The sequence below is a fragment of the Podarcis vaucheri genome (assembly GCF_965113315.1).
Source record: "Podarcis vaucheri genome assembly, chromosome: 5".
NCBI lineage: Eukaryota > Metazoa > Chordata > Lepidosauria > Squamata > Lacertidae > Podarcis > Podarcis vaucheri.
In genome coordinates, this window is record NC_138763.1 from 29126930 (window position 1) to 29147435 (window position 20506).

Below are 20506 nucleotides of genomic sequence, written 5' to 3' on the forward strand. Positions count from 1 at the left end.
CTGTTTAAAAGACTCGTTTTTCCCTCTGCCAGGTCCCAGTCAGTTCAGGCAGCAGTAGCGCTACTCCTGAACAGAGTCTGGAATAAGGGTAAAGTACGCTGGCATAGAGCATTCCTACAGTTTGGAGTGCTCTGTATTTCTAAGTGTGCATCTCTACCATCAATTAGCACATGCAGCTTTTATGCAAATACATCATATTTTCCAGAGATGTGTTTCCTCTTCTATAGTGATAGATAAGTGGTAACCCCAAACAAGGCTTGACCCACACTTCCGTTTGGTCCTTCTAGGCATGGATTTCCCTGCTGCTTTCCCTGGGGAAACCCACTGTTTACTGCTGAATTGGAGCAAATGTCCATTGGGTTTCCAGCGAACTGATGCTTGCTCTAATTCAGCGTTAAACGGCAGATTTTCCCAGGGAAAGCGGTGGCACAAAAGAAAAACATCTTGGACCCATGCCTAGAAGTCATGGACCATACAGAATAAATTGTGGGGCAAAGGGAACTGCAGGTGAGCCCTGAAGAGGAATCACCTGAAGCAGGTAAATGTGTTGCATATACACGTGGTTTGACCTGACTTGCCTAATATGTGTAGGCTGGATTGAGGTATTAGAAGAGATAAAATCTTAAAGAACCTCCTGTGGTTCACTTAATGTACAGGGTTTGGCCTGTTGTGCAAAGCCCTCTTATTTCTTAATTATCATTGTGACCAACATTCTCCTCACGCCAAATTAGCAATGGTGAATAATGATCTGCACAATGCCTAAGCAGAATATCTCTCCCAGTCGTGACTCTTGTCTTGTAGCACAGAAGAAGTTTGGCTACTAGGCCAACAATGGATTTGTCTACAATGGCAGCTTGGCAAAAGTAATAAAACTACTCCAGCTTGAATGCTGCCTTAGGCTGCAACCCTAAACACATGTACCTCTGCTTAAGTCCTATACATCCCAGAAGAATTTGTTTCCAGGTAGACATGCAGAGGATCGTGCTATAAGTAATCCTATACACAAAGAGTACTCCCACAAACACAGATTATTCATAGAATGTTCTCTCCCACCAACAGTTGCCAAACAATTGCATACATAGGTTTTGCAACCATTTGCCAACCAAGTGAAATTTATTGCTCAAGATACCATGTGAAGCTTTCCTAAATCAACTAGGAAAAACAAACGCCTGCACATTTTCTTTTGCATAATTTATGCTTCCTATTTAAATGAGATTTTCAGTGTAGAGTACCAAAAGAAGCAATTTCTTTTTACCTTGCCACAAGAAGCACAATCTTTCATAACCAGGGGAGAGGGAGAGGTTTGATCAGATTCACCCTGCAAGTAACTTCCTAATCCAGGTGCACAGCTATTTCTTTTCTCCTTTTTTGACCTTTTATGTTTTGCTTGATATCTCAAAGGTTTTACAATGCTAATACAAAAACATTTTGCAATAAAATAAAATAAATCAGAAAAAATAATAAAAAGGAGAAAATAAACACCACTCTCATTAACACTGAACAATACAAAAGAAAAATACAGGGCTCTTTAACATTACCAGAACTACTTTGATTCTTTTACACTTAAATAAATTCAGCTGAATATACAGCATTAGGCCACTCCTAACAAGGAGTGTGGGGTTGTGTTTTCTTGTACCTTGTTACCCAGTATATAATTAAACACACACACACACACACGTGTGTGTGTGTACGTTTCTTGGCAAAATGATCATACCTTGGTCGTACCTTGGTTGTCAAACGCCTTGGTACTTGTACTTTTTGGCTCCTGAACACTGCAAACCTGGAAGTGAGTGTTCTGGTTGGTTAACATTCTTTGTTCTTTGTTTGGGGAAACCCAGCCAGATGGGCAGGGTACAAATAATAAATTATTATTATTATTATTATTATTATTATTACCCGAACATCCGACTCTGCTTCCACGGCTTCCAATTGAGTGCAGGAAGTTCCTGCAGCCAATCAGAAGCTGCACCTTGGTTTTCGAATGTTTTTGGAAGTCGAACGGACTTCCAAAACGGATTCTGTTCGAGAACCAAGGTACTGCTGTAATCCTGTCTGCCTTCTTTCACACAAACCATATTAGTTAATTTGCCGATACAGGCAACATCCTTTACTTTATTTAACCAGTCATTTGGTTTCAGAGGGAAGTTTGACCATATGAGAGCCATTGGGGTAGACTTGTTCAAGTATCAAGATATGAACTTGAGAGGTCCATGTTCAAATTTACACTAGCCATAGGGCCGACTGAGTGACTTTGGGCCAGTTACTATCTCTTAGTTTACACCACTTCCCATGGTTGTTAAGAGGAGGGGAAATGGGTGGGGAATTATGGGAACTGCCTATGCATTTGCAACTTGTTTTTATTGCAGCACCCTAAACAGTATGATTAAATGCTCTCCACTTCCCTGAGCAGTGGTTTCCTGTAATTAAGAAGAGCACTGAAAACTTGTGTTGTCTTTGTTTACAAATACTGTATACAAGTTGGACCCAAATGAAAGAAAGGTTCCTTAAAACAGCCAGAATACCACTGATGCCATTTCAGATTCTCATAGATGGAGAAAGAGCACACAAAATAGACTCCAGTACTAGCTGGCTCTTAAGAAAAGCCTTATTCCTCAATGTCAAATTATATGAAGTTAAAGAGAAACATCATTCTTCATAGATACTAAGCCTGCAGATAAAGAAATTTAATTGGTATGGTCAAAGATCCTAAGCTTCTCTTGCTACGTACTGAAAAGTTTTTCCCCTAATATTTTTCCACTTCCCTGCTGGAATACAGAATGACTCTGTATATTTATTAAATACTATTTTCCTTTGCCATATGTATTTTATTATAAATTTGTTGGATGTGCAGTATCTTCTTCTGTGTAGGATCTGTTGTTCTAGTGTGAAAGCTAAACATGGCTTGTTTAACTGCACTTGGTTCTCTTTTCTTTCTCCACATGTTCATTGCCTCTTATTCTGACTTGATCTGAGTGATTGCATTTTTATTCCACCCTTCCTCCAAGGAAATAGATGCCACCCCACATCCTGAAAACAACTCGTGAGATACATTAGACCAAAAGATCATGAGCAATTGAGTTCACCCAGCAAGCTTTGTTGACTGCAGGTTTGCCTCCCTGTTCATCATCCATTACGCTAAGCATTGCGTCACACTGACTGGTTGGCCTGGAGCCAAACAGGAAAAGGAGGAAAAGAGGGAAGAGTGTGTCAGAACAAAGAACCAAACTGTCCTGTTCTAATCTGATGCCTCATCTCATGGAGGCCAGGCTGTTCACAAGTTACAGGACCACGGATAGCTCCAAGTGAATGACTTGCCCTGGCAAAAGTTGGGAGCAGACTGATATCCTTTAAGCTTCTGGGCTCATCCAGACTTCCACTTGCACCGCTTCCCCCCAGGGAAACCTGATCTTTACCACTGGGTTTTCCACAGATTGACGTTTGCTCCAAAAGTTGCTCGGACCCATGCTTTCTCCATGGAAGTGTGGAGGAGCCCTCTGTCGACTTCCTCTGGGTTCCACCCGCTTGCGGAGAACTTGAGAACTTTAAAGGGCAGATCTTCTGGCCTCAGGACTGCTACTCCTTCTCCATTCCACAGCACTCCCTGTGCTGCTAGACTGGTGAAGTGTAGTGGGAGGCATCTGATTCTTCAGGGGAAGATGCCCACAAAGGTCCCTAGTGGTCCAGAGGTTCTTCTGGAGGCCCCTATCCAACAGCCTCAGTTACAATGGTCTCTTGGTATCTGGCAGCCAGCTTAGAACCCTGAACTTCATCCGACTCCTCAGCTGGTGCCTCTGCAGCCTCCAGTTATATGTGTGGATTACTGCTGGATTCAGGAGCCATGACAAAAGTAACTTCTTCAAAGAGCAAATAATTAAGCTGTGGAATTCAGTGCCACCAGATGGCTCTAAAAGGGGATTAGACACTCATGGGGGGATAAAGCTTCTAGACAAGGTGGCTACTGCCTCCAGGTACTGGAGGCAGAGAATGCCTTTAAATATAAGGTCCTGAGAATCATGGGTGGGGGGTGGCATTGTTGCACTCCTGGGTCTTAAGCACAGTGGCAACTTAATAGGCTTCTGGCCACCCAGGATACACTGATGGGCACATCTAATCACATGGAAAGTCCCATTGTTTACAGTATAACACTCCTTTGTCTTTTCTTTTCAATTATTAATTTGTTGCATATACATTACATCTCCCTGTTTTATTATTTATTGGTCACCTAAAACTGGTGGGAAATTTAAAGTGGCTGCTTCATTTCATCTTTTGAAATGGATCATCAGTTATGGTCAGCCATCATGCCCCAGTACAATAAGAATACCTACATTTCTGTAATACGCAATGACTATCGAAAACCCTGTTCAACTGATTTTTAAATACAGTAATATGTTTTGAAGGAGGCTTTTAGGCAGGGAGGGAAGAGAAACTCTAGATAAACCAAAAGAATTGCTCCATACAGCCAGTCACAGATAACAGGCCTGTTTCATTCAGCTTTTTGGTGTATCTGTTTATCAAGGGCAAGAGAAGCTTACATGAGTGATTTAATGAGCATTCATCATGATTTGTGAGATTAGACAATGTTGCATCAAGCATTATCCCACACTTTCCAGTGCATACTCACTTGTCACAAAAAGTCTTATCTTTTGGGAAAGAGGCTTTGTTGCAAAAGGGCTCAAAATCAGCTTTAATTGTGCAGCCTGAATTTTCCAGGATGGGTCTGAATCCCACCCCAAAGTAATGGCAGTCTGGAAGTGCTCTAAAAATCATGGCCACACCATCATTCCACACCATCTGGCATGGAAAAAGCAGGCCCTTTATCTCACAAAGGTCAAGCATATACCAGTCAGTTTAATAATCCACAGAATGATATTGTGCTGTACACATTAATTTGCATTAAAATGTACAACACAATGCCATTATATGGGTTAATTATCATAGAACAAGCAATATTTTGGGTTTTTTTAAAGTAAATTGTTTAGTTGATGTATCTTTAAGGGCTCACACTAACTTGTTTGTTAAAAAAAAATCTCTATGCTCTAGTACTGAAGTGTGTCTTGTCCCCTTGGGTCCTTTTTGTTTACTGTTGTCAGAAGTTACAGCCCAGTTACAGGAAAAGCAGAACCAAGCCCTACTGTATTGAATGGGCTGCCCACAAATGAGGCTGCAGATCTTTGTGTCTGTTAATGAACGCATCGCGACATGTTGCTTTAAGTCAATTTTCACTGCGCCTAAATCTATGGCTTTTGTGCACGCCTCTATAACATCAGCCTCTTGCCTTCTCCCCCGTCAACGTTCAAGCACAGGAGCTGACATCGAGAGACCTCCAAGGTAAGCCTAAGGAGATCGAATTACCAGTGAGAGGAGGACAGCTCCGCGGAGAGAGCAGAAGGGATCCCTTTTCTTGGCCAGGGTTTCGCCTAGTATTCAGAGAAAGTGACAGATGGGAAGGCAGGCAGGCAAGGGGGGGAGGGAAGGAGGGAGGGAGGGCTCACGCGGCGGCGGCGGGGGCGGGGCATCCCCGGCTTTAGCAATTAATCGGTGCTCCCGGAGAGCTGAAAGGCACTGCAGTCTATGCCTTGCGTCGGGGGCATCAATCATTCAACCGGCGCGCGGCACCGAGGGCGCAGTTGGGAAAGGGGAAACTTTCCTCGCAGATGATTTAAGAAACCGAAGCCGCGGCGCAAGCGGGTGGGGAGTCTGGCTGAGCTATAGAAATTGACCCAGGCGTGCCTGGCCGGGCTAGAATTACCGCGGCGATGCGCCTGCCGTTTCTCCCTGCAGGAGCTGCTGCTGCGCGCTGGCTGGGGGCGAGCGAGGCGGCTGCTGCTGCTGCTGCTCCTGCCTGCCTCCTGCCCTTGCTGCAATGAATGATGCGGGAAGAGGAGGAGGAGGAGGCGGTGGCCGCCGGCGCTGCTCGGGCGAAGCACAAATCCACCGCAACTCCTCCAGTAGCAGCAAGGAAAGCGGCTTTGCCTTGGTGAGCTTACATCACAATCCCGGCTCGGGCTGCTGTTTCTCTAAGCGGCACGCAGCAGCCGGCGGCCGGCCTCTCCTCCAGCCCCACGCCGGGGAGCCGTCGAGGGAGGAGGGCGCCAGGATGCCCGCGGTCGGCGGATCCGACGAGGGCCAGGTGCCCCCTGGAGCCGCGCCGTCGCCCAAGCCTGCCCGCTCCTCGGGCCGGCCGCCGCCTCGTCGGGAAGGCGGCCCCGGCCCGCTGCTGCGCTGGGACGAGGTCCCCGACGACTTCGTGGAGTGCTTCATCCTGTCGGGCTACCGGCGCCTGCACTGCACGGCGCAGGAGTGCCTGGCGTCGGTGCTGCAGCCCACCAACGAGACGCTCAACTTCTGGACGCACTTCGTGCCGCTGCTGCTCTTCGCCGCCAAGTTCTGCCGCCTGCTGCTGCTGCGCGGCGCCGGCGACGTGCCCTTCCACCACCCGGCGCTGCTGCCGCTCTGGTGCTACGCGTCGGGCGTGCTGCTCACCTTCGCCATGAGCTGCACGGCCCATGTGTTCAGCTGCCTGTCGCTGCGCCTGCGCGCCGCCTTCTTCTACTTGGACTACGCCTCCATCAGCTACTACGGCTTCGCCAGCACCGTGGCCTACTACTACTACCTGCTGCCGGGCCTCAGCCTGCTGGAGCCCCGCGCGCTCAGCCGCTACCTGCAGCAGCGCCTGGGCTGGCACGTGGACTGCAGCGCGCCGCTGGCCGCCTACAGCGCGCTGGTGCTGCCCGTGGCCTTCGCGCTGGCCGTGGCCTGCACCGTGGCCTGCTGCAAGAGCCGCTCCGAGTTTTGCGCCTACCCCTTCGCCATCCGCACCTTCGTCTTCGTCATGCCGCTCAGCATGGCCTGCCCCATCATGCTGGAGAGCCTCCTCTTCGACCTGCAGGGCCACAACCCCACGCTCTTCGTCCACTTCTACCGCCGCTACTTCTGGCTCCTGGTGGCCGCCTTCTTCAACGTCAGCAAGATCCCCGAGCGCATCCAGCCGGGCCTCTTCGACATCATCGGCCACAGCCACCAGCTCTTCCACATCTTCACCTTCCTCAGCATCTACGACCAGCTCTTCTACGTCGAGGAAGGCCTGCAGCAGTTCCTGCAAGGGCACGCGCCCGCCTCGCCCACCTTCGCGGGCACGGTGGGCTACATGCTGCTCTTGATACTGTGCCTGGGCCTGGTCATCAGGAAGTTTCTCAACGTCCCGGAAGCCTGCAAACGCGATTGAGGTAGCCTCCCCTTACGGTTTCTGTTGCAGGTCTCCATTTAAATCGCCCGGAGGGTGTTTTTTTTTAAAAAAAATATTTTATTTTGCTGGCTTGCCGCAGAAAAACTCAAGGAGGTTAACTCTCTAAGAAGCCCTGGTACCTTTCAGAGAAAGGTGCTAAGAAGAGCACTGAATTCGTCCAAATCAAGCACTGAACTCCTTAGGGGAAAATGAACACTTCTGTTTCTCTGGAAACAAATTTAGATTTTAGAAAAAGGCGCTCTAGCCGCATCACTGTATACAACTTACTCTTATTTATTGCTGCTTAGGATACAAAGAAAAGCCATTTAGGACCCTTTCTTGAACTCTCCTACAATTTGATCCTCAGTAAATTTTTTGAAAGCAAGCCGCACCGTCTTACTTTCAACTAATGTGCCTAGGATCAAGGTTTCAGGGGAACAATATGCATGGACCATATGAATGCTATCTACTGATTTCAGACTGTCTAGGAGATGTTATTTCAATTAGCAATATATGCTAGGCCTGCACTGACAAACTGTTGAGATTTAAAACCAGATAATGCACATGATGCACTCAAGGATGTGTGTGTGCATTTTCTGTTAAAGTATTTTGAAGTCATATGCACTGGAACTTGGTTTTCAACACAAGCAGATTGAGTTCTGTTTCTTTTTGCATTAACTTGCCTTGGCCCCAAGGCAAACGCAGTACTTAAAACTTCTGTATAGAAATACCTTTAAGTAACTGTGAACTATAGTGGAACTGGGTTATAATTTGATCAAAAGCTGTTGGTTAAACTGTGAGAAACAAAAGGTGAGCAGGGAACATAGCCAGCCCAACCTCTACACATAAAGCCCGTCTCTTGCAAAATGCTTGCAAAATACAGTCATACCTTTATACAGAACGCCTTGTGAGTCTAATGTTTTGGCTCCCGAACGATTGAAACTCGGAAGTGACTCTTCCGATTTTCAAACATTCTTTTGGAAGCCGAAAATCCAACAGGGCTTCCCTGGCTTCCAATTGGCTGCAGGAACTTCCTGCAGCCAATCAGAAGCCACACTTTGGTTTTCGAATGTTTTGGAAGTCGAACAGACTTCCAGAACAGATTCCACTTAACTTCCAAGGTACAGCTGTACTCTGGTTCTGGTGCCCATTTACAAAATATGCATCTCTTGTCAGTTGTGAAGGGTGCACATTTATATAAATGGCACATAAGCTGAAAGTATAGCTGAAGGAGTTGTTCACTTTAGAACTAACATAGTTTCAGAACATCTTAGAAAAAGTAGCACTAAATACAGGACCAAATCACCAGTGAGTTTACAGTGGTGCCTCGCAAGACGAAATTAATTCGTTCCGCGAGTTTTGTCGTCTTGCGATTTTTTTTGTCTTGCGAAGCACGGTGTTGGGAAAGTTTTGGAAAAGCTTCAAAAATCACCGAAGTCTTTAAAAACCTCGAAAAAGGCTACCACACCGCGTTCTATGAGTTGCTCCTCGAAGTCAAGTCGCAACTGTATTAACGGTGTTAAGAAAAAGGAAACAAACTTGCAAGACGTTTCCGTCTTGCGAAGCAAGCCCATAGGGAAAATCGTCTTGCGAAGCAGCTCAAAAAACAAAAAACCTTTTCGTCTAGCGAGTTTTTTGTCTTGCGAGGCATTCGTCTTGCGAGGTACCACTGTATTAACATGTCAGAATATGATTGCACTATTAGTTATCCTGGCATAACAGACACAGAACAAACTTTCTGATTTGCTTACATACATACATACATACATACATATCCAGGGGGGTATGGCAGAGTTGAGCTGAAAGAGAGCTTTACAACAATCCAACGGCAAGTTCTTTTATCACCTCCTGTGCTATATGATAGTGGCAGGGTTGTTACACCTCTTGGTCACGTTTACAGTTTCATAGAAAAATATGTGGATGTCCCAGGATAGATGACAAGGAAGTATTCATGAAAGATGCTGAAAATTTTATGTTCACGTTGATAGCAACTGTTATCTCAGGACTATAACTCGGGGGGAGGGACTGACTACTTCTGAATTTTGATTGTGTAAACAAATCATCAGTAAAACTTATGAAAATAAAAGCTCAGAGGCACAGAGAGAAAATCCACAACTGTACTGTTTCAGGAGAGTTGTGGAAGTAAACAAAGCACTGGTCCATGATTCCTATTCCAAGAAGAAAAACCAGCGTTTAGAAACCTACAATAATAAGCTTTTATGGACTAGAACCCATTTCATCAGGTGCATGAAGTGTTTCGTCAGTTGGAATATAACACACACACACACACACACACACACACACACAAACTGGGGGCAGTGATGGGATCATAAGCAGCATAGCAAAGAACAACCTGAATTGTGGGCAAGACATGCTGTGCCATTTCTGTGCAAACTCAGCACAGTGACCACTCACAATGCCGGTAATTGATTATAATCTTCTTAGCTTTCCTGTGCTAATTTGAATACCCATAGTGTGGGAGAGAACCTTGGGCACAGTCAAGCCCTAAATGAATCAAATCAGACTCCTACAAGCAATTATAGTTTGGCAGTTTTACATCGGGGCTCCTATTGAAGTTGTTCTGTTCATCAGCTGTCTGTTCATCAACAGCGGTGTCCTGGGTGATTTATTTATTTGTTTATGCTTTTGATCATTGTGATTCTCAAAGAACGGATACAGTTTTAAAACATTAACAGCACAACTACGATCATAAAAGTGTCACCGGTGAGGATAAAGCCAAGAGCCGGCATTTAAAAACAATTAAACAACTAAGCCGGAGAAATAACAAAACACTTGTCTAAAGAGGAAGGTCCTAATTGCCTGCTTAAAGGGGGCAAGCTTCCAGAAGAGAGGATTGGAATGTTGTCTCCCTGGTTTGTGAGCTTCTCCATTTTTTGTGTCAGATTTGTGTCTAGTTTGTCCCCGGTAGACAGCAAAACGACAATGTTTGCAGGTCACTGCATATATCCAGTTCAGAGAGGAGCAGGTGAATGAGCCCCTGACAGAGTGGCCTTGTGTAATGTTATTACCTTCTTGTTGGGTAATGTTAGATTGTGTAATGTTGTTACCCTAAATTGATATAGTCTAGGTTTGTTGCAGAATCTGGTTCCTCAGGTGTGTGTCTCACTAGTTGTCCTGTTGCTGGTAAGGGAACTCTTAGAGATCAAGCCAGCCACAGGACCTATGAAAAGGAATATCATTGTCCGACGTGGTCAGCCATAATCTTGCAGACCTTTGGGTAGAGGCCTCTCCTTGCTTACAAACAAACACCCTTTTGCTGTCTTGCCTAACACAAACAGGTCAGTCTTTTGCCCAAAGTCTGTGTACATCAGCTATTAAAAAGAAAACAGCAGAATATTTCACTCTCCCAGAACGCACTGCTGCTTACAGGAAAGTCACTGCAGTCCAAAACCAAAAGGAGTTTTCCAAGGGAGGTTCCAGCACGGAAATGCCAAATTTGAATGTACATATAAGCAGTTTGAATCAATTATTTTAAGAGTCAAATTGGAAACAAATCTTTCTCTTCCACTCTGGGCTTTGAATTAGCATAGCAAAGCACAGAGCATTACTGCAGTTGGGAGTGGTCACTGTGCTTATTTTGCATACATCTGAGCTTCTCATGGAAACATTACTGACTGTTGAATTTCATGGCTTTTGGGCTCCACTGTTTACTATTTTGCACCCTCTATACCTCCAGGTATGACTGTAGAAAATCTACCAAGTGAAGGTACCTCTTTGTGTGTGTGATGGTGGGTTCCAGTTCACAAAACCTTATGCTACAATATACCTGTTAGTCTTTTTGATGCCACAATACTAAATGATTTTTATTTTTTACTATAATGAACTAGCACAGCTACCCCTCTGTTGATCCATAATCCTACATAAGAATGTAAAAAAAGCCCTGCTGGATCAGGCCAAAGGCCCATCTAGTCCACTATCCCGTTCTCTCAATGGTCAACTAGATCCCTATGGGATGCACAACAACACTCTCTCCCCTCTTGTAATTTCCACCAACTCATGTTCAGACTCCCATATTGACAACATAGCCATTTTGTTTCGTAGGCACTGATAAGTAGCCTTATCATGTAGCGGTGGCCCTGAATTTTGATAGCAGAAACAACACGTATTGTGGGTTGGCCTAAATTGAATACTTCAAAATGTAAGGAAAACATCAGGATCAACTTGGAAGAGTGAACTATTTGTCAGGAACTTAGGAGAAGTAAAATTGTCATTCTGTCCTCTTTCTCTGTTCCTCTGCTATTTCCTAATTCAACATTGTGCAGTCATAGATGGGCATTAAGAGTCACCTAATTTCAGGATAATCCGAAGGTGTTTTGTTTTTTTTAGGTGACTCTGTTTTTTCAGTTTCCTGTTAGATGTGTGGATAAAGAGCACCCCCACCCCCTTAATGAAGAAATTCTAGAGCAGTTCAGGGTATTTCAGTTCAAAAGTTGTTCTGTGATGAACAGTTGCTTTTATTCTTGACCAGACATTCTGTCAGTACTCATATCATTTTAAGGCTGTAAGCAAGGCAGTATTTTTTCCAGAGGGGGAGATAACATAATCCGAGCAAATCGTGACAATAATTGTCATGACATAGCTGTATGGTACTATATAATGCAAGGATATTATACTATGAAGTTTAGGTGGCAAACCATTGGTTTTCTCCACTGGAAATAAATGGTATCATTTGTTAGTGGATTGTTCCTGGTTTGATTTGAAACATAGGTACTCTTCTCTTAGATCATCAAATCACAGATAAGACCAGAACACTGAGGCCCTCCCGCAGATAGAATGGTTGGGTTCTGCTTAATAAGCCAAGATGAACAAGTTTTTTGCCTATGCCTGCAGCAGAGCAAACCAGGAACTCTTCGGCCAACCATAGTTTCCCATTTAATCCAAACTGGGAAGCTATGGTTGCCAGCTTCCAGGATATTAAACCATAATTTGAAGTTGGTTTAACATCCTGACTTGTTCTGCAGCGAATAATTATTGTTTTCAGGTTTGGGCAAAATGGGAAACTATGAATAATTACAGGGCTCCTGGTTTAGTTGTGTGTCTGCTAGGAGCAGAGGGGCTGTGTGAGGGGAGGGGAAAGGATTGTTCATATTGTGGATAACTGAGCTGAGATTTATATTTGTTTATTAAATTGTATACTGCCCTTCATCTGAAGATCACAGGGTGGTTCACAACATAAAAATACAAAATGAGAACACAAATACATAATAAAACAAGAACACAGAAATCACAGCAATAACCTTTCTCCCATAAACACATTTAAAAGGCCATACTGTAGAATGTTTAATCAGCCAAAGGCCTATTTATAAAGAAACATTTTCGCCTGGTGACTGAATGATTATCAGCACCGGATTAATGCTAAACCATCATTATGCTTTCCTTAACCATGGCTAACTGTTACATTTTAATACATTAGGATTTTTTTATATAAAAAAATTAAATGTGCATATATATATTCCACTCTTCAACTCCAATGAAGTTTCTAGAGCAGCTAACAGAGAGTACCACCAACTATTGAAAATTACAGTCATCACATTAAAACAACAAATAGCAGGCCATGAGTCGAATGACAGGTGTTAAAACCAATTTAAAACACCAAGCCCAGTAAGATAACAGGTATCAGTACAATTATAAATTAAGTATCGGCCACAATCTAGAATGTGAAACCACAGTTTGGTACACATTTTGTGGCCTTAACCTTCATTAGTCTCAGTTATGGCTAAGCATTATATAAAAAGAAAAAAATGGCCTGGCTGGGGAAATACATGTTTATTGGACAATATGCAGTATATCAACATTTTGTTTCTCTTTAGCTAAGTCTGCCCAGCCTGTGACTTTGTATAGTTTCATGTTTCATACGCTTCTCTTCTCCAAATGAGGAGCAGCTGCAGGTTTTAACCTTTTATCGTATTCTGCACATATTCCGCGTATACGGCACAGTGAATCTGACATGGGCTTGCTAAAAATAAATGTTGTTGTTGGGGTGAAATTCATCCAGAACAACATAATTGTTTTAATGATTTGCCCCCAAAATGACTCACCCAGCCTTCAAAATAAATAATTTATCCGAAGCATTTCTCCAGGAGAGGCCATTAGAGCATCGAGTTCAGCAATTAAGAAATGCACTGGAAAATGGAAAAGTCAAGGAGTTAACACTCTCACTGCTATGAGAAACCTCAGAGTCCAATTTAAATCTGAAAAGAGGTTTATACAGTATAATGAGTGGCGGGTGGGTTTTTTGTTTTGCTTTTTGTGCTTACTAGTTACGTCGTCAGGGGCATCCTGCAAAGCAATGTCAGAAAGGCCGTGGCGAACGGTAAAAATACATTTGATATTTAGACCATGTGATGGCTTCTATATATATCTCAATTACAGATAAAAGCTTATGGTGTTGATATGGTGTTAGCTGTTCTTACAGCTACTTACTTTACTACTCTTTCCACCTAGAGACCTAACAGCCTTTCTCCTAGTCGGGAGTAGTTTCATGATCCATGGATATGAAGCATGCTAACCATCCCAAGTCCACCTAAGGAGTCAGTTGTTACTTGTGGTTGCTTACATGTGTTTTACTGGATCTATCAGAGGGCAAATATTTGTTTAGAAATCTTTATATACTGCCCTTCACCCCATTTGAATTTCTGGGCGGTGTAAACCCAATTTATGTCATAACAAGAAATAATAAGACAGCCGAAAAAATAGATCACGTTAGATCACCATTTTTTAATTGAAAATCCTTGCTAAGGCTATCTGTGCTTCAGATATCGATTGCCACATTTCTATGCAGGATATCTAGGGTGCAAGTATTTGAATGTTTTAGCCCCGTTGAATGGCACACCTATAGCAAAGGCGGCATAGTTTGCTAATTGTTGATTTATCGTCCGTAAATATGGAGAGAAAGCTTCTATAATATGAAGGTCCATCATTTTCTTTTTGTTTTTAAGTCAGTGGCAAAATCTATGCTACGTTATTTGTGAGCAAGAGGCAACTCCAGATAGGTATGAGGGCACGACGCCATTCATTATATCTGTAGACATATGCTATGTCCAGACACCAACTCTGCCACTGAGGGCTGTTTAGGGAAGAGATCTGTACAAAGTTTTGAATATTCATTCCTTTCTGTAATGTGTCTGGATTCAACGCCTTTCTCTAAAACATTGTAGGGGAATGGGATGGCCATTGTTCATTGGTATTTGAGCAATGGACCCCCTTTATGGAAGATTCCCTAACAGACCAGGGGTAGGAATTCTCAGATCCAGGGACCAGCCCTATAAGCCTATTTAGCCCTCAGGGCTCCACCCCCAGGTGACACACCCTCCCCTGACACACCCCCTCTACCCAGGCCACACCCCTTACTAGCCTTGCTTCACACTAGCCTCAGGTGTTTTTGCTGGAATGTGATCTTGAACTCTGATCATGACCCCTTGTTTGTTTGGATAGAAGACAGAAAGGTGTATGAGTGAGGAAACTAGCATACCGCATAAAGTTAAAACTTACAGTTGCTGCCCTGCCCACTTTTGCCTCTGGGCTGGCATGAGGCCCCTGGAAGGTTTAGCAGAACAGAATGTGGCCCTCAAGCCATACAAGGCTTACAACTGTGTTTCGTAAAATAGTGCACCAGTGGATGTTATCCTGAAAGCATCTTTATACACACTTATAAAGGGCAGGTGCTGTGCGTACCAAGGGAAACCTGCTGGCTTTGGCAAAACATTTTGTTTGAGAGTTTATGTGATATATATGCCACAAAACATAATGTTTCCAGTTGCTGCAGAACATGTTCCAGTTCTCAGTTTGTTTATTTTTCATCCCAAGTTGACCATACTACATGTTACAGAATGTCTGAAAGTGGGGCCTGGAGTACATTCATTTGTATGTCAGTTGTACCTACCTAAGAGTGCAGCTAAAAGTGCACTTCAAAGCATTTGTTCACCATCATTATTATTCATTAAATTTGTATACCACCGTATACCCATGGGTCTCAGGGCGGTTCACAACACATTTATTCAGAATTCGATTCCTTGAAATCAATGTAAAAAAATTCCTTCCAGTAGCACCTTAAAGACCAACTAAGTTAGTTCTTGGTATGAGCTTTCGTGTGCATGCACACTTCTTCAGATACCAAGTGTGCATGCACACGAAAGCTCATACCAAGAACTAACTTAGTTGGTCTTTAAGGTGCTACTGGAAGGAATTTTTTTATTTTGACTATGGCAGACCAACACGGCTACCTATCTACTATTGAAATCAATGGGATTTGCTTCTGAGTGAGAACATCAATGATTATTGTGGCACCTTAAAGACTAACAAATTTATTACGGCATAAATTTTCAAGGACCACGGCCCATCTCATCAGCTGCACTTTTTCAAAAATGGTATCCTTAGGACTGGCATCAAAATATTCATCCCTTTCTGAGGCTAACATTTTCAAGTTGAGAGGCCACAGAAAAGGTTGTGAATCCACAATTCTCCATGTTTAATATGTAGAAATGGAACAGGCAGACAAAAACGTTACCACTCTGCCTTACTCATTCTGAGCTTCTTTTCAACTTAGTTTCTCATGTTCAGACTCCCACCTAGTTAGCCATTCCAACAGAACTGTAACTTGACTATTTTCTGTGTTTGAATCAGTAGAAGCCATCTTCTGTATTCCTCCTGGCAAAATTGTACGGGGACGTTGTACTCTGAAACTAGCTAAAATCATTTGGTTGTTGTCCACATGCCTTACAGCAGGATGTTGTTGGGTGACTCCAACTCCCATCAGCCCCAGCCAATGTGGCTAGTGGTCAGGGACGATGGGAATTGTAGTCCAACAATATCTGGAGGATCACAATTATGCACGTTACAGTGTTGGAGCACAGAGCTGAGAATTAAAGTTGCACCTGGATTCTAATACCAGTTTGGTTGCCAGCAGTCAGTATAGTCATTCACAAGTTTTTCATAAGAAGAAAATGTAATTAAGAACTTCACCATAAACACTTGGGACACAATCTGGTTCAACCATGGGCAGAAAGCAGGACAGAGAGCCTGGAGGCCACTAGGTGTTGTTAGAATGCAACACCCATCCACTTCTGCCAGCATGGCTAATGGTCAGAGATGATGGGAGTTGTCGTCCAACAAGGTCAGGAAGGCCACAGGTTCCTCATTCTTGGTGTAGAGCCTTGTAAGTCCCCATCCTTGCCTATATTTCAGGTAGCAGACTGAAAGTTATTACAGACAATAAGAGGTCTATGGCGTTCTCTATATTGCTACTCATCCAGCTCCATTCATTGCAACTTACATCGCTGCATAATGTGCGTATGAATGTGGGGAGGGGGAAACAGGGCTTATTTGAGTCTTGGGTATCTTCCAGCTGCTGATGCCATGTTGGGGCACTGTGGTCGTGGCTTTGTGGTGCAATCCAGCAAAGCTTCGGCACTTTTTAAAGTGCTGCCGATTTCAAGCACATGCTTGATTAACACTCAGAGAAATCAACAGTATGTTGTAGTGCTTAGCTTTGTCTAGATTGCTCACTTTTTTGAAATGCAGTTTTGTTGTCCTCACTGGGGAATTAAGATCCCCCTACCCAAATTAAGTTCCATTGATTGTGCATAGGAATTTAGTCAACAGGATTATGCCAGACATGTAGTCAGTCATCCTTCTCAGTTACTCCACCTATAAAATGGGGATTATTTGCTTAACTACCTCATCAGAAATGTTTATGAATAAGTGTCTTCGAAACACTTTGAAAGCAATGCAGAAAGAACTAATGGAGTGTTTGACACTAAGAGTGTTGTTTACTTCTGGTGGTTCATTTTCTTATCTGTAGAAGAGGCATTTATGCCTGTAAGATTTAAACAAACAAACAAATGCTTGCAAACCCTTCCACTTGTGGTTCAGTTTCTGTTTCAAAAATGCAGAAGTGATCTTGGGAGTAAACCTTATTGAATTCAATGGGACTTAGTTCTGAATAGACATGGTTAGGATTGCACTGCAAATTCTCATTGTCGTTACCAAAATGCCTTACCCAGGTATGGTGTGAACAGCAAAGTGTCTTTACAACAGAATACAGAATTGCAAGAGAGGGGTAAGGCAAACATGTTTCTTTTGAAAATATTTATTGCTTTGCCCGGAATTTACCTTTAGTACATGCTTAGAAACAAGTCACTGTCTGTCCTGCCAGTGAAAATAAATAGGGGAAATTCTTGTTGGTTTTATATTGTTGTATTTGTTTTGGTACAACGCTGGTACAGTGTTGTTTCACCTTTCAGAGTGAAACGCAAGGTACAGTTACACACTGAAATGACTGCAATGTTCCCCAGATGTAATAATGTTACTTCAGAGAAAATTATTCACAGTCAGGTGGGGCTGACTCCCAAGTAAGTGGGGACAAAATGGTAGCTTCAAAGACTCTATCCCTTTCCCAACCCTCGTGGTCCTCTTTTTGAAACTACTTTTCTGAATGGTACATCTGAGTAGGTGAGACAGACAAAATATATCTAGGGACTTACTCGATGAGTGGTGGTAATCAGATCTGGATAAATTTGAAGGGCAGTCTGTGCTTCAGCCAGTTTAAAGGGTTTGGATTAAAGCCAGTTAATTCTCAGTGACTTCCACTGGATATTTATCTTATTTTATTCTTGGTTATTATGTAATTTATTTTTGCTGTCTTTGGTTTTTAAAGAGCCAGGGTGTGCCTGTAAGTACTTGATCTTATAAAAATGCAGATCTCTTTCTCTCCCATGTGTTGCTTGTTGATAACAGCCTGCTGAGAATTTTTCCTTCTCTGTCCTTCTGTTGGGAGCTGCCCAACATAACAGAGTAAGAGAGATAACTCCAGCACCTATGTATTCTTTAAGGCCAATTTTATTTTCAGAAGTTGTGGTATGTGTATCTCCCTGGAAAGATTGCTAATAGAGGCATAAACTGCAATCACACTTGCTGCAGAATGGGATTTTGGTTTTTAGAGTCAATTCAGAAGTGTAGCTGAATGTATTTACTTACTCATTCATTCACAATATTTATTTGCTGCCCAATAACAGAGTTTTCTGAATGGCTTTTAATAACAGTAAAATGCAAGTACAAACAATAAAATATAAACCAGGAGAACAAAATCAGTAGAACAAATCCTCACCAAGAAATAAATTTTAGATTTTAAAATGTAAGAGTCGAAGGACTAGGAAAATAAAAGGGTCTTGGCCCAAAAGGACCACAAAGCGAGCACTAGGCAAGTCTTTCTGGGGAGACCATTCCACAGCCAGGATGCAAACTGCAAAAATAGTTGTTTTCTGCTGTTGTCACCCGATGAACCCAATAATTTTTTGGGGGGGAGGGTAAAAGAGGTGAGCCCAGGTGAATATAGCTCACATGTTTGGAAGCACTCATATGTCAGCATCTCCCTGGAAGTAGAAACTCTCCCTTCAGTGGAAATGTTTAAATAAAAACAGCATATTTGAACAGGGTGCCTATTGCCCTGCCCTGGGGTAGGCTTGAGCTATTCATTGTCAAATTTGTGGAGACCTGGTGCAACATAGTTCGGAATATCAGGCACAGTGGAGGACTATGTGTATCTCGCTTAAAAAGAGGTTGTGTGCTGCTAATACAGGTACAGCTCACAGACATGCGCACACCCAGGAGAGATGTGGCGGGCCCTCTGTTCACATCAGCAGGGACGGAGGATGTGCAGCTTGCTGTTACGCTGTCTAATACCACTTCCAAGTACTGTGTTCAGGGGGAACAAGAGCAGCCATTGAACAACTGCTTCCTTGGTGACCTGCCATGGATCTGGGGCTATGCACCTTTTCCTTGCATGCATTCTTTCCCTCTGCCTCCTTGCAGGGTGGCAAAAAAGAGGAGGGGAGGCGTGTCCCCAGAACTGGGCCAAATAAAGTTGCACTGTGTTTTTGAGGCTGGGAAGCTGAAATAAGAGACCTTCATTCAGCCACCTTCAGGAGCCTTAAATCAGGTGCCGTGGAAACTACTTATAGTCTCCCTGGTTGATGGCTGCAATGGGGGGGGGGGAATCCTTCTCCAGTCACTTTCCAGCCTCTCTTTATCAACCTTGCAGCTCTCCTCCCTTCTCCTTCCATCCCTTTTCTATTACAGGAAGGAGAAGAAGATACGTGTACCATGTCAATGTCTGTTCATTTCTGGGGGGTTCTTGTCTGATCCAATGGGCAACAATTTCCCCTGGGCTACCAGTGAAGGAACTCCATGGTTAAAGGGCCTGTATTGTACATCCCACTATGAGTTCATATTTCTGAGTTTGCTGCTGTATTTAAGAGTTTATTGAATGGAATTTGTTAGGGATATCCTTGTACCTGCTGGTGTGTTGAGCACTTGTTCTTGCCACAGGGTTTTGTTAACATGATGCCTGTGAAAACGAAGATAGCAAAGTGCAAGTGTTTATTTTAATCTTTTGTGTTTGCTTGTTTGCTTTTTAAAGGATTTGTTCTTAAAAGTCTTGGTTGCTAATTATATTGTCAAATCAAGGTACTGTACATTTTTGGGCAGAAAGGGGGGAAGTAAAGAAATCCAAATAAAACTGTTTCTGAAATCAGCTTTTAGATCAACTTGTGAAGTTTGCTTATGAACATTAGATCTGCTGGACCACAATTCCCATTGTCTCCCATGTTACATGTAAATGATGGCCTTCGCAGCTGTAGCGATTCCATGCAATGTGTACATAAGTGTTCTCACTGCATTTTTACTGTCACTTAGACTGTGATGCAATCTGGAAGATGTAATGGGTGTTACTCATGCTCATTGCAGACCCATTGAAATCAGTGGGACAAATCAGTCTTAGCTGATTTAAATCTCTTTGATTTCATTGTGCTCACTTTAAGCATGGCTCTCTCTGGATCTAGCCAATATGAGCAACTAAAAAGGAAAACCATATGTCATTGAATTGAACAATTTTGAAATGTGTTAAGTTTCAAAAAGGCTACATTGGGGTACATAGGAGCCTTGAACACTTTGTCAGTGGTTTCATTTCAGTAGAATCAGCCTAGCTGGTCCTACAGTGATTATATTACAAGACAAAGTTAGGGCCCTATCATTTCTTCAGTGTCAGCACAGCACTGGGCACCATATTCTTAATAATAAGTCCTTAGGACATGACTATATTCAGAAACATTCTCTTTAGCTACCGTGGCTCAGGAAGATAGCAAAATCCCGACGATCATGTCATCAGGGTTTGGTTGCTTTAGGTAAAAAGGTAAGGTAAAGGACCCCTGGACAGTTAAGTCCAGTCAAAGCCGACGATGGGGTGCAGCGCTCATCTCGCTTCAG

At 43.2% G+C, this 20506-nt stretch overlaps 1 protein-coding gene and 1 long non-coding RNA gene across 2 annotated transcripts; both read left to right on the top strand.

Annotated features, from left to right (window-relative positions):
* Nucleotides 1-1879: 1879 nt before the first annotated feature.
* PAQR9 (progestin and adipoQ receptor family member 9) lies at nucleotides 1880-12970 on the top strand. Its single transcript, XM_082224446.1, has one exon. The coding sequence runs from the start codon at nucleotides 5864-5866 to the stop codon at nucleotides 7223-7225; it is 1362 nt and encodes a 453-aa protein (XP_082080572.1). The 5' UTR covers nucleotides 1880-5863; the 3' UTR covers nucleotides 7226-12970.
* A 3121-nt stretch (nucleotides 12971-16091) lies between these two features.
* Nucleotides 16092-19775, top strand: LOC309533739. The gene is made up of 2 exons (XR_014220442.1): nucleotides 16092-17470; nucleotides 17501-19775. It is a non-coding gene; the product is annotated as an uncharacterized lncRNA (long non-coding RNA).
* Nucleotides 19776-20506: the final 731 nt, after the last annotated feature.

Coding starts and splice junctions, on each gene's coding strand:
- PAQR9 (XM_082224446.1), top strand. CDS start 5,864: ATGAATGATGCGGGAAGAGGAGGAGGAGGAGGCGGTGGCCGCCGGCGC.